Raw genomic sequence first — 17,904 nt, 5'->3', positions numbered from 1 at the left:
CATACTTGCTTTAGAAAATATTCCTTTTGAAAGATTACTTTTCGGAGGGTAGAAATGTTTGAAGTCTTTTACATGCTCTATTTTGATCATTGAAATTTGTCCTTATCTTTAATGCTGATTTCTGTGCCGGGTTTATTTGATTCAATTAGGAAAATTTGTTTGTAATTGTTGTAATTCAGAAGAAATGCTTAAATATTACGATTGAGAGAATTAATTGAGAATTCAGTCACAAGCAACGTCATTTCTTATTATATTTTTAAGTTTTCGACCCACGTTTCCACGAAGAGCATCATCATGCAAAGAAGTTGCTTCATCCGTTCTCCTAGGACTCTCCCGTTGAATAATGTCTGTTGTCTGACATTATTTGTAATGAAGTTTCACTTGAACCCTGACGTCATTTTAATTAGTCTTAGTCTTAGTCTTTGTCTTAGTCTTTTTCTTAGTCTTAGTCTTAGTCTTAGTCTTAGTCTTAGTCTTAGTCTTAGTCTTAGTCTTAGTCTTAGTCTTAGTCTTAGTCTTAGTCTTAGTCTTAGTCTTAGTCTTAGTCTTAGTCTTAGTCTTAGTCTTAGTCTTAGTCTTAGTCTTAGTCTTAGTCTTAGTCTTAGTCTTAGTCTTAGTCTTAGTCTTAGTCTTAGTCTTAGTCTTAGTCTTAGTCTTAGTCTTAGTCTTAGTCTTAGTCTTAGTCTTAGTCTTAGTCTTAGTCTTAGTCTTAGTCTTAGTCTTAGTCTTAGTCTTAGTCTTAGTCTTAGTCTTAGTCTTAGTCTTAGTCTTAGTCTTAGTCTTAGTCTTAGTCTTAGTCTTAGTCTTAGTCTTAGTCTTAGTCTTAGTCTTAGTCTTAGTCTTAGTCTTAGTCTTAGTCTTAGTCTTAGTCTTAGTCTTAGTCTTAGTCTTAGTCTTAGTCTTAGTCTTAGTCTTAGTCTTAGTCTTAGTCTTAGTCTTAGTCTTAGTCTTAGTCTTAGTCTTAGTCTTAGTCTTAGTCTTAGTCTTAGTCTTAGTCTTAGTCTTAGTCTTAGTCTTAGTCTTAGTCTTAGTCTTAGTCTTAGTCTTAGTCTTAGTCTTAGTCTTAGTCTTAGTCTTAGTCTTAGTCTTAGTCTTAGTCTTAGTCTTAGTCTTTGTAATTGGCATAACTTTAAGATTGAAAGTACTGCCGTCCACTGCACGTTGACGAAAATATTCAAACATTTGGTTTAATGAATATAATCATTTTCATTTCCAAACGAGATTTTTAACCACCCGTGAAGAAATTATAAATGAGAGCATATCTCAAAAGAGCGCACGGGCTAGTCGCAAAGGTTCGCTCATCCATCTAAAAAAAAATAAAACCTTAATTCGGACTGTAGTGAAAATATTCTGATTTAATCTTCTAGCTGAGGGTATTTTATTTTTTTCCCTTGGGTGGAAAACATACTATATTATCTCGAGCATTCCTCGGGAATGTTTTTATGAATTGAATTTGCGAACGAGCACCATCGATTCTACTCTCCATCTGATGCGTATTAATGAACGGTGGAATGCGACTTCATTACTGATTGTTTCGAAGTGGATCCCTTTGAGTATCCCGTGAGATGGTTGAACCGATATGGTCCCGAGCATGTTACACATCGAGTGGATCAATCTGTAAAGCAAATAGTAGTGCCGCCGCCATCTCGTGCGTAACGCCATTACAGTTACAAATTACAGATTATCTAACTCCATCGCGTAAGAGGCTCCTTGTAAATCGATGCATTTCTCACGAACTTCTGCTTCATTTGTTATGCCGCGGGAAATGTTTTCAATTAAAATTTTCATCGCACCCCTGCCTTCTAACGCTGCGTCCCTAAAACGCAGCATTACCATTTGTCAGATGGTTTTCCGCCGAACAAAGCAGCAGATATCAATTAAAACGCGATCGAGTTCGCTCAGGAGTGTAGATTTTAACGGCTCTCAATCGCTCCCACCGAGTGTTGGTGATGTGGACAGCCGAGCAAACAGACTGTGACAGTGAGTTATGATCAGATTATGGTCTCAAGAGCCTAAACTCCCTCTCTCTCTCTCTTTCTCTTTAGTTCTTCTTCATTATGACGTCGTCAGCCAATATGGAGTTCGATTCGGAAGGGCACCAAATCCAATTTTTGCAATGAAACCAAGAATTTAGATTCGGCATCATAAGCGGTATCATTGATTTTCGGTATCATTAAATAATGCATTTTTTTAATTTTTCGTATCAGATCTTTTTGAATCAATTTCTGCAGGTATGGATATTGGAAATATGGGAGGAAATTTTATGAATCTGCCATTCAAATCGAGATCCCGCGACTTTTCTAATGGCTGTTTTCTCGTGCGTGAATATATATATATATATATATATATATATATATATATATATATATATGCATATATATATACACATACATATATATATATTTATATGTATACATACATACATACATATGTATATGATATTGTTCACCAGGTCGATTTCCTTTCATTGCAATATCCGGTATGCACTGTTTTATTTCAGCATAGCCAATAACTTTGATTTTGTAAAATAGATTGTAGTTCATATTTGCAATGGTTAACATTGACTGATTTGATTTATGTTTACACCCAGCCATTACTAGTATTGATTTACCGGTCAGAGGTGCGTTTTCGGTGGCCGTATGGAAAACCATTTTTGATTCTTCGTCTCTTATGGAGTAATAATATATAATTTTCAATATTTTACAAAGCAATCCACTACAATTCAATAAAATTTTAATTTTTACTTTATAAATACATTCTTTCCTAAAAAACTCTAGATATTTTCCAGCCTCACCTTCATTTGCACATCATATTCCCTTCTATTACTCGTCTTAGTAAACGAAGTAGGACGCGAGGAGATTAATTATACTTCGTATATTTGGTTCAAGACTTCTTTGCATGAAAGTGATCTTTATGGACGTAGTTTAGTATATTTATCGTTATTTTAATAACGTTGGGATGGCTCAACTCTCCGCCCTGAAACGTAATCGGTGGTCCTCCAGCTCTGAAAGTTTTCAGATGTGACGTCAAAATCACGGATGAAAGCCTAGGAGTCGGTTTGGCGCGAAGAGTTTCCTCCGTGCGCTAGTTGGAGAGAGCTTTCCCCTCCTTTCCTAAGCCATCACATTACCGTCGACTCTCTAAATAATTCCTCTTATTCCTGTGTTAATTTCAGCAGATGACATCCTAAAAGGTCTTCGTGTTCTAATGACTCACATTTTTCCTCCTTACTGTTTAATTTTCCCCTGCGGGAAAAACACGCACGAGTGCTCAAAGTTTTCCTTCCCAATTTTTTATTTGCAAGCACTATCATTTTTATTGGTATTCTACGATCAAGGTAGGTTTTGAATGTAGCAAAGTGTATACATTTGTACAACAACAGCAAGTGTGAAGACTCATTGATTGGCCTGACTGAATGCGTACATTAGGCGCAATTCCCTGCGTAACAACGTCGTTCAGCACAAACATCTTAACCCCGGACTCCTCTGTTCCTCCTTTTTTTCCCCGAGGAGAAATGTTAGAGCCGCAGAATTAATACATCTTAATCCATGTTAGTAGCTTCAGATCAAATCGCTATTCGTAAAAAATAAAAGTGTAATAAGTAATTTACGTTAGGAAAACTGTGGAATAATGAACTAACTCTTAGTGGAGAAGAGGAAATGACATCTTTTTACTTTTGAATATATTTTATGCTGTTAGCCTTTGACTTCAGTTTTGTAGAATGCATTTTTGGCAATTTGGTAGCCTGTTCCAGCGTCAGAAGCCTGGTCTCCCCACTGATCTCATATCGCGAAGGGTGAACATTTTCCGCGGAGTGACAAGTGACCCGAATCTGTTCATGATCATTCTTGCAACGATCCGACTTGACACAATGAAACATTGCGGATTCATGGCCTGATTTGTTCATTCAGTAAGCGTCAGTGGAGCATCATGGATGGTGTCTCGGCCTATTTGCATACGTTTTTCAATGGCATCTCTCAACGAATGGTTGAGTTGTTTTCAGCTCTCTGCAACTTTCGCGTTTTGAATTTCCGCTCAAAAGGCTTTACTTCCAAATTACTCCCCATGCACCTTAGTCAGCTTTTGGTTCGTTATCCTAATTTCATTTTTTTGAGATTAGCCTAAAGCAAATTTAAGCGCCACCAGATCACCGTCCAGTCCGGATGAATGATCAGTTATGCGGTGGTCGCTCGGTGTTAGAGGTGTATCACAATTCTATTTCTTGTTTTCAGTCTTCCGGCCGAGAAAAATAGATGTAGGTGGATCGCAAAGCACGCTGGTGTTAGAATTTGATTTGAGACATGGTCTCTTCATGAAAAAATAGTATTTTGCCCATTTATTATCCCTCCTCCCCATCCAAGGATTTCATAACGTGAAGTTGCATTTCACCAATCAATGACCTAGTCTCGAATCCGTCTGAAAGTTACCATTGACAGGAGACCTATCCGGAATGAATATCTATTCGAAACACACCATTCTTTGCCCCTACTTTGATAGAAAAAGAGTCAATTATTTATACGGGAACGATTTCCTTGAGCTAATTTTCGATTAGGTACCGAAACGAAATTAAAATGTGAAAGTTCCGATGAAATAATAGAATTGTCATTAAAAATAGAGACGGTTGGGAAACCGTCCGTTATTCTTACTTTCGAAGGCCATCTTCGCTGAAGTTGTTATGCTTTGGCTGTCAGGAAATTCTGAAACACCGTTAACGTTTCGCAGTGGAATTGATATTTATTAAATTTAGAGCGTGCGGCTCCTTAATAGAAGTTCTGCAATTGATTCCAACCCAAAATTATACATGTTGATCATAAACATACACTAATTTAAGACAAAAACCAATTAAATTGTTTTACTTACTTTTAATGAATTTCTAACGCGTTAGTAGCAACCTCATGTTACAAACCCCAAATTTAAACCCTTAAATATTTTTTCGCCATTCCATCTCTTTTAATTGGTACCTTTGCCGCCAACCGCATACCGTTGGAAGGCTAGAAGGGCCATGCATGTAAATGTCCATGCTAAATGGTGCGAAATGACCGTTACCGTCATGTACGTCCAATTAACCCAATTACAACCTGCTATTTGCTGTTAGCAGTGCCCGAAGACCTTAAACTCACCTTTCGTACCGATTCTAAAGCGTTTCGCAAACCCGGTGCCTCTTTTTACCTTCCCCCTCCCTAACCCGGACCCTTTCATCCTCTGTCCTTCACCCCTCTGCCATTAGGACATAACCACCCCTTCGGGCAATCTACAAGCCCTTTGACCGTTCCCTCCCACTCAAGACTGGCCCCAGCGACTCGGGAGACCTTGACAGTCGCTGCGAATCCCCGCGGCTAACCTCCGTTCTCACGGGCCACTCCTCGAAGATGAGCTCCGGCGTGTAGCTCGAAAAATAACTCCGCATTTGGCTCATTCTAGGGAAGATCCTTCGAGGACCCAGAGGTCATTTCGACAGTGGAAACAGGGCGTTTTTCTAACGTCCAGGAAAATTATTGCTCATGTAGGTTTTTCGCTTAGATTATATTCATCGCGTAGAAGAGTATCGGTCGAGGGAAGGTGTGTGTGACAGAATACGTTAGCGATACGCCTAAATGGCATATAAAAACTAAATTTAATCGCGTAAAAATATCAGATTGCCTTGGTTATCCCAGATGTCGTGTTTGATATATGTATTAAATATATGTATATGTATTTCCACAATGTTTGTGTGGGCAACAGAATAAAATTTCCAATGGATTAATGTTTCTAATAAAGAAAATAGTATTTTAACGAGTGTGCCGCTGAATTTCTCCTGTCTCTTTTTAGAGGTAACGCATATGATACGTGACATATGTAGGTATGTAATAACTTCAACGAACCGGCCTCCACCCATTGGAGATTCAAATGCCATCAGCGTTATTTCCAAAAAGACATTTCAAATTCCGTCCAAATATTTAGCGACAGCTTCTTTAAAACACTATTTCCTTTATTAGAAATATGATTTTCTTTGCTTTCTCGTTTTTTTTCGGAAATTTAAAAAATCGCACAAGTACTACTTTCAAAAATACCGCAAGACACCATTATATTATTAAAAATTCCACAGGGTACACAGATAAGAAGAATATGCTGGTTATCATCAAATACGTTAGGTTTCAAAAGACAGATTGTAGTAAAATATAATTAAAATTGTAAGAGAGAGGTGTTACTACGCTTTAGTCAGGCCATATTTGGACTACGCGAAAAGTATCATGGATCAATGAGAGTAATTGTTATCTAAGAAACGGGATAAGGTTGACAGAAATTCCGCTTGGTCTCTTAAAAATTGCTACGAGAGAGAGTATGCATCATTCATGTGTATGCTTAAGGAATGAGGCTGGGAGACTTGATTCCCGAAGAAAGCAGGCAAGACATTCTTTTACAGAGGCAAGGCACACCTGAGGCTTCTTGCGGCAAAGTGGTAATTATTATGACGCCTAATAACATTGTTAAATAAGACCACCGGGATGAGTTTATGAGATAGACATTGTCACAGAGAGATTCAATTTCTCGTTCTTCCCTCGCACGATACAAAATCTTCGTAACAAAATTGAAACCAAGCACCAGAAAGTATTAACTTAAAGACTAAAGCTTAATGATTAAATTAAACACTCCTATTATCGCATGTAGAACAGTTTACGTATCTCGGTAGTGTTTTGGACCAACACGGTCAAAGTAGTAAGGACTTAAGAAGAAGAATTGCGCTAGGCAAAGAGGCTTTCACAAGGAGGAGGGAGTTGATGACGGGGACGTTGAGTAAGGACGTTAAGAAAAGACTCGTAAAAACTTTGGTATGAAGCGTAGCTATGTACGGCGCGGAAATGTGGCCATTGAAACAGGAGGATAGACGTAGACTGGAGGCTTTTGAAATGTGGGTGTGGAGAAGAATGGAAAAGGTGAAATGGACACAGAAGAAAACAAATGAGGAAGTACTTGGTATGGTGGGCGAAGAGAGGGGTTAATTGGGAGAAATCCTATGGAGGCAGGAAAAGTGGCTGAAGGGGGTATTGACCGGCAGTGGGATGTTGAAGACTGTAATTGAGGGGAGAATGTTAGGCAAATGAGGAAAGGGAAGGAACAGGATAGGGATGTTGGACGGGATGAAGGGAGGAAGAAAGTACTCAGAGCTGAAGAGGGACCTGATGTAGAGTAGGATGTTGTGTTTTGCTAGGGGCCACAAATTATTTAATTAGTAATTACGTCCATCCAAAAACCTACCTTGACCGGTAGATTACCTAATAATAATAATAATTATCGCATGATGCATACGAGATAGACATAAATGTGTTTTTGTACTCAGGTTTTTTTTGTATGTTAGCAAATGTATATTGAAGTGCATATATAAACTAACATTTATGCATGTACGGCTGATGCCCTAAAACCTTCCACCATAGGTCCTTCGCCACGGATTGCGTGGTATTGTATGGATTTTGATAAATGTTTTTTTTGAAAACCCTTGCCTTTTCCGACTTTATTTGGCAAAAAACAGGGCTACAACTGTTGGAAGTATTTTTATAGATGGAGTATTAGTATTATTTGTTAGGGGAGGTGACCGACGACTGAGTTTATTTGCGTAATTGAGGGATAGGTGGGTAACTCCGTAGGGCTAAGGTGGTTTAGGCAATGGAGGGTGAGTGGGGAGGGTCCCTACGTCGGTATTAACCTACTCTTTTAACCATAGATGTCATGAGGTCCAGAGTTTAACGTCCCATGCGATGGACGGCGTCGCTCAAAGTCTTGTCCACATAGCACCCCAAGTAGGGACAGGTTTGCCATTGAATAGTCCTCTCACCTTCGGTATTCGAACTCGTGCCCCTCGGGAAGATGGAGCAGAACTCGTCCTCAAAGACTGGCCTTCGAGGTGCCAAACTCTCTTTCAATGGTTGAGGTTTAGGTTATCGTGGTGTTTTGACCTGAGTGTGTATTAGGAACACTAAGATCTTCTAAGTTTTCATTCAAAAGGTGTCCATTGTTGTCAAATTTCTCAACTCAAAGCCCTTGCCTCAAGGGGGAGATCGGTGCGTGCGGCCTAAGTGCGAAAGCAACATTCGCCGTTTCGCTCTCCTCACACCTTTATTGAGAAGATCCGTGGTAGCCGCTCTGTCTCTCCCCTGGCGTCGTATCTCTTCCCTTTGTTGGTCCGGATGGCAACGTGTTCTCCACAGCACCACTCCCCCAAGGCCGTGGGTTCGGATCCTCCCCCCCGGCTTGGATATTTTAATAGCACGATTTTTCTTTATTCCTGTCAGCGAGAAGAAATGGCCTCGAGCGCCAAAGAGCACCTGACACCCCTTCCCCACCATTACAACCGGCGGCCAATTTGCTCAAACTCATCCCGCCCCTTCCGTCACAAAGAGATTTTTATGAAGGGCAGCACAAAAGGACCAGCGTAACTGGGGTTGGAACTAACTCTCCCTACTGCGTGACCTTGCCCTTGAAAGCGAATTTAGCGACTGATTTCGGAGTGGTCGATTTGATGGGCATGTCATTCAAACACTTCAAGCCGTTTTATCATCAATTCATGTGGTTCAAAGTGTATTTTAGTTCTTTCCCATCGTTTTTTCTCGATGTTTTCGTGATTATTGCGATGATCGGGGGGCAATATAGTATATTGAATTCCGTAATTTCAGGTGCACCTTTCATGCACTTGATTATTCTACATTTTTTTTGTAATTGATGACGATCCAAATTTCAGTGCTGGACGTCATATTGGGATTATAATATATTTATTCTATTTTTGTTGCTATTCCTTCATGTATTCATTTTGATTTCCTATTAAATGTACCGCACGGGCAAAGGTGACGATGGCTACATATTACGCAACGAAAATGCAAATATTGAGTAAGAAATCGAAGCTGGAACTAAAATAATAGTCACAAAATTATTATTTGGCAATAAAATACGGTTTTCTCGAAGTAAAAGAAAGCCTGAAAGGCAAATTTCATCATTGACCTACTCAAACGACAGTTCTAATGCTTCTTAGGTTGAAATATGGTCTCTATGAGTTCAACGTACGTTTGCAGTACCCATCGAGAAGTAGGAACTCTTTATCTGTTGGCAAACAGGAAACACGAAACGAAATCATGTGTCGTAATCATTACTTTATAAGAGCAGAAATCTTATTATAAAGATTTGACAGACGCTAAATAGCCAGTAGTGGTTCTGTATTTGGAATCGGAAGATTCCAACTCTGGTGCCATAACAGCCCGCAGCATATGATTGAAAAGCTCATCTCGGAGTGAAATTTCTTCCAAAAATATACTGTGGTATATTATTATTACAGTGACCAAGAGTTTTAGAAAGGTCCGGACTCTCGAGAGACGAAAGATGGCTCTGTTCGATTTATTCCCGCGTGCTATGAATGACCTTTGATCGATTAAATCGTTTCGTAGAGCTGTTCAGTTGCATTGCCGGAGGAGTCCTTTCCTTGCGCCACCCAATAGCTTAGTACGTAACATGCGTTGGGGAGAAGGGACGAAAATTGAATTTAAGTACGTTACTCGTCTATCGCATGTTCAGTTCCTTTCGACAGAGGTGCATCTAAGAGGAAAAGAAGGCATATACACTTGGAACATATTTTTGGCTGTGATAACATTCAAAATAAAAATTGCATCCGCGTCGAAAACTAAATATGCGCCTCTGGTGTCCCCCAAGAATACAATCATCTACTGGAGGGTACGTTTTTGTTTCTAAATTAGAACTTGTTGCATGATATCTAACACGATTTCCAATTTCTTTTGCTGAAAAAATGTATGAAATGAGTTTTGATGAGATATGACAATAGTTGCCCTTAAAAGAGGATATCATCTTGAACCACCTTTCGCGTCCACATAATGTTATATATTTTGAAAAATGCATGCATATTTTCCATTAACGTCCGACGTCATGATTGAAATCGTTCCCTCGCTATTCAAATGTGTGAATCTGGGAGATGGTGCAGCAGTGAGTGAACTATTTCTCGCAGCTCAAGGTCAATGGGTAAAGTCATTAGCAAAACATTTTACGACCGCTAGTGATTTTAACATTCATAAGTCATATCCTTTAAAATTCTTGCGATATTAGCGTCGCAACACGTCAGCTATCAGAGAATTCTTTTTGAGTGAGACTTAGAAGGTAACTTGAACTTCTGCGAAACGACTCCCCTGAGTACCTCATAATTTCAACATTGATGGATGGGTAGTGTTCCGATGCCGTCAAAGGTGTGATAACTGGGGAAGAGTCCTCTGTTTTGAGTTAAAGTCAAGGCATTCATGCAGATGCCTCGTTTTTTCAAGCCTCCCTATCAGTGTGTTTATAAATAGTGTTGCGATGCGGTCAAAAGTGTGGTAGTTATGGAAAAATCTTCTATTTTGAGTTCTCGTATAGTCAAGGTGCTTATGCGTATACTTCGTTTACTTCCGTTTTCTTATCAATATACTTATGAAGCAGTCACGAAGTTCAAAAATAATTTTTAATAATAAACTCGTAGACATGCTGGGGGTATGTTTATAATCTCATGGCTGGAAAAAAAATAATCGCTGTTTTAATAGGAAGGTAATTACCATCCTGTTAGTTTATGGTTTGAGATGTTGCGCGTATGTGTCGTGGCTGAAGTCTTTTCCTTTTATAGAAATTACGAGCTCTAATATATTCAAAGGCGCTTGTCACTCCTTATGTCAAAGCGGAGTCACTCTGGGATACTTGGTGCGCTTTATTTTTCAGTCGGGACAGCATTGAGGAAACATGCTTTCCGTGAAAGAGGCAATAGATGGGATGGTATCTCCCCTCTCCACCAGAACGAGCCAGGTTTATCGCCAAGGTTTTGGGACTAGGAAGGGAAAGAGTTGTTGTGCGTATTTCTTTCCAAATTTTCTCTTTTTTTTGAGAAGAGAAACGTTTTTTAACAATGTACGCGTTTGTTGAAATTCAACAGAATCTTGATTAAACCATTTGAGGAGATCAGAATTCAAATTATTTTTTTATATTCCTTATTATCTCAGCTACATTTATTTATCACAATGCATATATTTAACTATGTATAATAGCTCGTTTCATTTAAAAGTTATAATTTTAAAACGTAGATACGCACTCTCTTTCGGGTGGAATGATTTCATTTTCATGTACTCCCGGGCGGATGGGTCGTCAATAAGTACTTGAGAAATTTAAAAAATGTTAAAATGCTGTGATTTTCATTTTTTTTATCATAATAATTTTTAATTTTTCCCTCTAAAAAATCTTTTTCATATTGTCATTTGAATTCACTTAAATTTTTATGTATTTTATACCTCTTCAAGATTTTATGCTTCGTGATCTCGATATCATTTTCTAGGGTTAACCTTCCTGTTTTCACCCTGACTCTATTACATAGTTGTATGAAAATCAGAAATATGCTGGTTAAGCCCTTTGGTGGTCATCAATTGTTTCTTATTTGCTCACCAAACGTCTGCCCGTGGGTTACTTATGAGCCGTTCCCGATTTTCCATCAGGTGTCCATCCCAAGGATCGAATCACCAAAGTTGCCCATGCCCATAATAAAACCCATGCCCAAAGCGTGAGTCGAACCCGCAACATTTGACTTAGCAGGTGAGCGCGTTACTCAGTTAAGCGAAAACTCAATTCAAAAGTATGCATTGCCATTTTTCTAATGCAACCCTTACCGAATGAAACCGTTGAACTTGGGTGTGGCATCTCTTTGGTATTTATAATTGTCGGAAGATTTGAAGTAATAGTCGCATTAAATAAACACATGCAGAAAATTGCAAAGGTTGCCAAAGCAAATGCGATGTGGTTAGCAGGGTGGAACTCTTTCAGTGTCCCGGTCCCTTTTCCATTCGAACCGGGCCGGATCTTCCCTTAAACGCGGCACAAATCTCGAGAATCAACCTTCGGTTTAGACAAGATGGTTTGTTTTATTTGAGTCTTGAGACTCCGACTGAAACCTTTTGGTGGGTATCATCCCGCATACTCTACAATTTTAACTGCCTCTCATAATCTTTTTTTTTATCTTTATACATGCCGTGTGGCTCATGCCTTGAATTCCTCGACCCAGTCGTGACTCTTTCGCGCTTCAAATGCGCCGTTCTCAACATAGCAAACATTCTCCACAAAACTCGGATTTTAGGTGACGGAAGAGAGGAATTGGTCGCTCGGGTCTATCCGCTTAGAAGTCGACGGAATTCCTTAGCAAACGAGGACATTATTTATTAACAAGATTTTTTTCGTGTGGTGAACAAGGCCAAAGGGACTGACTTTATGTTGGAGTTAAATTTGTTGCTGAGTTAATGCATGTGACGGCTATACTTTTTGCGTGTCTTCAACAAGAGATTGTCCACTTTAATGCATGAAATTGAGACTGTGATTCATATCGTCCTTCCGAAACGACCAGAAACATTACTTCTGGTAAAAAAATACCCAAAAAAAAGATAATTTAAAATACTTGTTTAACACTTTTTCTTGTGGAATTGGATAGAAAGAGTCGTCTTTTTTATGATTAAACTCTTTTACCATGCTTCAAAAATATATGTATGGGCATCAGTTTGACATTGCGTTTTCTAATTCCGAAATTATGCATGCTAACCACAAATTCCCATTATTTAACTTTTGCTCTATTGCAAAATTAAATGTACGCATTAGTTTGAAATAATTCTTCATCAAAGTGGAAATATTTTTTAAATATGCTTGTTGATATCATTCTTGTTTTTCACATTTTCCAACGTTATAATTTCGCCGTTCTTTTGTGCGCTTCGTCTCCTTCACGGCCAGTTAGCCTCCCATGCATTGAAATGATTCAAACGTGCACGAATCTGACGTGACGCACTTCTCTCGATAGTACGTAATATACCGTTAGAAAGTCTAATTTTTCCAGCATTTCAGTTTTGTACTTGTAATGCTTCAGACAACTCATTTTGTATTAGATTCACTAAGATTGGCCACTCGCAATAATCCAAAAAATATACACAACGAGCATTTCTCAGTGAGTGAACTATCTTCATTATTAGCCCATGCATAATTTCGATTTTTCCCACAGTGCCTAAACGCTTTGGAAAAAGTAGTATTTTCAGTTTTCTCTTAAATCTGGTTTCAGCCAATACGTGCGGAATCCTGAATCGATATTTTTTCCCTGAAAGAAGATCGTTTCAAGCCATTTTGATCTTGCACTGTCTTTTTGGTGTGCCTAGAAAATTAAAATTCTTTCTTTTTCATTTCTATAATGTAGGCATAAACTTTATTCCTTTATCGCGACATCTGATTAGTGATAAGTCATTGACTGTCATAAGAAGATGTTAAAACAAGGTTTGAGAATTGGTACAAGATTCAAATAATGTCCAATAATGCACGCTAAGTAACAGTCAAAATTACGTCAGAGACAAAATGATTAATTTTAGTAGAAATTTTTTATCTCCATGTACAGCAACGCCAAATCTCGGAAGCCATCTTAACAAATAATAGTGTAACCGGGAAACTACAATGAGAGTTCTGTTGCATTAGTTTTTATTTGACTTAATATTTGGGGAACGATCCCAGCGATTTCAGATTAGGAAAAAGTTCACTAATGAAAACACATGAAAACGCAAATGCGCAAATTGATTTGTTAAGGATCCCATCGCAATTCAGGGAAATATAAGCAGAAGAATCTCATAATACGGGAACAAATGAATCAAATTTTATAAAGTGATGAACTTATCATTGTATTAATTCAAGTTTTAGACAGTCTTTTATCACCCAATCCTTTATTTATGTAGATATCAGCATTAGTCAGGTAATAGATGCAAACAAATTGTAGCCTACAGGTATAAACTTACATATGTGTATGTATGCATATATTTGCCAGTGCATACACATATGGATATATATATATATATATATATATATATATATATATATATATATATATATGTGTGTGTGTGTGTGCGTGTACATATATACATTTATGTATTTATATGTATATACATCTATATATGTATAAATATATATGGCTTTTGAAATGCGGATTTGGAGAAGAATGGAGAAGGTGAAATGGACCGAGAAGAAAACAAACGAGGAAGTAAAGAATGATCTGGTACTTTCCCGGCGAATAATGTTTTCCAAGATTATTCGGGTCTCCCACCGGGTCCACGTTCGTAGGGTTGCCGACGTTTCGATGGACGACTCGGCCATCGAAACGTCGGCAACCCTACGAACGTGGACCCGGTGGGAGACCCGAATAATCTTGGAAAACGAGGAAGTACTTGGTATGGTGGGCGAAGAGAGGGATATGTTGGGAGAAATCCTATGGAGGCAGGAAAAGTGAATGGAAGGGGTATTGACCGGCAGCGGGATGTTGAAGACTGTAATAGAGGGGAGAATGTTAGGCAAACGAGGAAAGGGAAGGAACAGGATAGCGATGCTGGACGGGTTGAAGGGAGGAAAAAAGCACTCAGAGATGAAGAGGGGTCTGATGTAGAGTAGGATGCTGGATTTTTTGTTTTTTTAGGAGTCACAAAATATTTATTTAGTACCTGTGTTCATCCAAAAACCTACCTTAACCGGTAGATTATCTAATAATAATTATATATATATATATATATATATATATATATTTATGCATATAAAATGTGCGTTACTCTAAAGGATCCTTCACTGGTCCGCTCCCTAGAACCGCTCCTCGGTGTCTCGAGTCTACCTGTGACGGCCGTTAAACGCCAAGTGTGATTTGTTCATGGGTATTGCGTGGTCACTCAAAGAAGTTATGGAGGATGAAAGCGGAGGTAGGATACCATAGTATACCTGGCGATGGCGAACGACGTCACGAGTTATCGTGAGCAATCGGAGGCAACGTAGTCCATCCATAGAGGCGCTAACACCTATTGGCACCATCCCTCATCAAAAGCCGAAGCCAAATACCGCCCCATTAGTTCTTTACCCGTTCATTTATACCATAGGTGTAAACTATCGTGGATTTTATGATCAATACACGTGGCTGTAGGTCATTCGAATGTTATCGGCGTCGAATTATGGCAAGTTTTCGTTAGATACTGGATGGAAGGTATATTACCTATGACTCGTCTCCTTCCTCTTTCTTGCCATGATTAGGAGTAAACGATATGTGAGGTGGCAAGAGGAGCTATGAAAAAATTGGTATTGCTAGGTAAAATTTATGTTCGGGATTAAAGTCCACAGATTTTGCATAATGATAAAAACACCCGCCAAATAATGTTACGGGGGGAATTATGGGACGGGGGTTAAAAATTGAATTGCGAAGGATCTATTGCGGGTATTGATAAATGGGTAGATGTAGAAAAGGAATATCAGTGGTTGAAAAGGTACATAGGTGCGTATGAAAATAATTGAAACTTACAAGCGTTTCATATGGGAACTTCGGCATTGTATTTTAACAGTTTAAACCGTGTTTTATTCAATCGAAAAAAGTTTTTTTATTATTTATCTTGACAGGGAACTTAAGTGCGTAGTGATGTAAAGAAAATACCAGAGAAAATTTTAGTAGGGAGAATAATTTTGTATGACTCAGAAACTTGGTTTGTTTGGTCGGTGACGAGGAATGGAGAAAATGAAATGGACGGAAATGAATAATCTAGCAAGGAAGTTTTAATCATAATAGGGGAAGAGAAACGGCTGTTGTGAAAATTCGAAGAAGGCCCTACAAGTAGACGCAGGAGATAATTAGAGGCAAATTGTTGTTGAAGACACTGACAGAGGAGAGAATACTGGAAAAGCGAGATCGAAGTGAGGAAAGTATAGGTATACTGGATGAAATTAAGAGAGGTAGAGAATGTGGAGAGCCAAAGACTGAATTGCATTTTAAGGTTTAAAGGTAATTTATGTCATGTCAGCTTGGGCTTAAGAGTACAGCAATGCGCAGGTCAAGGATCCAATAAAAACCTATTCTAACCCGGTCGATACTTTAAAAAGAAGAATTTATCAGGTTTATGCTGAGCCAGATGGTTTGTATAATTAGTTGTTGGTAGACGAACGGTCAAAGGTAGGTTTTTGACAGCCATATAAAATTATAATTAAAGAAATTGCTTCTTATATGAGCTAAGAACTGTTACACATCTAAATTCTACTTTACTTTGATAAAAAAATTCCCCCAACTGGTTGAACTCAAATGAACCTTTTGCATCTTCACTGTGCTGGTATTTCAAATAATACGAAATTTTTCTAGGCATTTATGCAAAGAACTGTTTAATTTGGTTTGCCTGTGGTAGGTACGAAACGATTGGGAAGGTTCTTGACAAAGGTCTTGGGGCTAATTCAGGTCGTTTGATAAACATGTAGAATTACCCAAAGTGCTCCTTTTCATTATTTCCCGGGGGTTTTTGCCCTTATCTCAGGGCGCCCACGACGGTCCTGGTGGGTTGAAATTTGGTTGCGGAAACGAAAGAAAGTGATTCCGGCCGGAGAAAGAACGAGGCTTCGACACGAGCCAGCGATTTGTCGCCAGTGCCCGAGAGGGAATTCTGAGCCTCCCTTTTCGAGCTCTCCGATAAGAGCGTGATACACATCTCCCTCCCGCCCTTTTCTCTCCCTCTCCCCTTCCCACTGCCGCCTTCGCAGCCCTCCCCCGCTCCTAATACGTTAATAGGTCCTCTCCAGCCTCCTCGGGCGTCATATGCGCCGCCGCGGGCCATCACAACACGCGAGTTTCCTCTCTACCATTCTTTTTCCCAACGCACGCGCGCCTCGTTTGCCCTCCTCGTCCATTTCTCTCGCTCCCCGCCACACTCCTTCCATCTCTTTCCGGAACAACCATCGCCCCCGGCCACTGACCCTCTACCCTCCGTGAGGACGAGAGAGAGGAGAGACGGACCCACACTGCCCCGCCTGAGAGAGGCTCGGTTCGTTCGAGCGGACGCCTCGCTTTAACGGGAGTAAAATTTCCGAGAGACAGACCGCGAAGGGTCCTCCCCAGTGCCGGAGTGTTTTCGTGTTTGTGCGTGTGTCTCCTGGCGCGTCGAGTCGAAAGATCTTGCCCCGCAGTGAGGTCGCCGCCCTGCGGAGGTTGCCTCCACCGGCTGGCCCTGCACCCACCACGCCAAGACGAGGCGTGTGCATACAGAGATTTTGGGACGCTCGCTCCCACAGTTTTTGCCCGGGACGGACTGGTGGTCTCCGCGCGAGTTCGGCGTGGTTCTCCCGGAAGGAAAAAGGGGCGATACGGAGAGGGTACCGCTGGTGGTCCGATCGATCGGGGGAGGAGTGCGGTGTGTGACCGCGGGGGGTTTTGAGCGGTGTTCCACGGCGCCGGGCGTCGTCTTTTCCTCCTTCCCTGGGTTGCAGTGCCGAGAGCACGACCTTTGGATATGTATCCGCCGAAAGGTGAGTGTCTCACGGCTCTGGCCCAAGGGTGGCGCGCCCGCGAGCAAACAGTGTGCAGACGCCCCACTTAGCGCGGTCGCGATGGCAATCAATGGCCAGTTACCGGGTGTCGCTCTTCTCCCCCTTCGGCTCGACGCCGCCGCGTTGGCGGCAGAGGGATCCGCGGAGTGATTCGTTCTCCGAGATGCCGAAGACGACTGCTCAAGTGGCCAGGCCAACTTCACAGTACTCTATTCACTATTTTTAGCCAAATACCGGGAAATTTTCCTCACAATTTTTATTATTAATCAATAGCCTCGAATCCATTGCGTCATGGACAAAAGAAATTAGTAATTTGGTAATTTTACCTGGATAATGACGCCGTGAAGTCGAAATAAATCGGTAATAACAAAAGTTGTGAGGAAAATTGCAGTTTTAAATCATCAGCAATGGGTATTAGACTATTCCACTAAGTTCAACTTGAAAGAATTATTAACATCCACACCGTTCAATTTCGGAGTACATGTATATACGGTAATGAAAATCTCGGTATGAGCTTTCATAAGAAGAACCACTCTCTGCTATTGATTTCTTCGATACTCTTGCATGTTT

The 17,904-nt window shown here is 40.0% G+C and overlaps 1 protein-coding gene across 3 annotated transcripts in view; it reads left to right on the top strand.

The window, feature by feature from the left end:
- The window catches only part of LOC139686779 (uncharacterized), a 472,645-nt gene that overhangs the window by 291,376 nt on the left and 163,365 nt on the right, over positions 1–17,904 (top strand). The window contains exon 1 of one of the 3 annotated variants that reach the window (XM_071583819.1): positions 16,624–17,313. The exons of the other annotated variants lie outside the window; for them this stretch is intronic. Coding sequence (XP_071439920.1) covers positions 17,298–17,313 — 16 coding nt within the window. The 5' untranslated portion in view covers positions 16,624–17,297. Of the gene's footprint in view, positions 1–16,623; positions 17,314–17,904 lie in introns of those variants that run through there. 3 annotated transcript variants of the gene reach the window in all.

The sequence above is a fragment of the Hetaerina americana genome, unplaced genomic scaffold, assembly GCF_022747635.1.
Source record: "Hetaerina americana unplaced genomic scaffold, ioHetAmer1.1.p SCAF_15, whole genome shotgun sequence".
In the NCBI taxonomy this organism is placed as follows: domain Eukaryota; kingdom Metazoa; phylum Arthropoda; class Insecta; order Odonata; family Calopterygidae; genus Hetaerina; species Hetaerina americana.
This window is presented reverse-complemented; position numbering and strand designations above follow the sequence as displayed.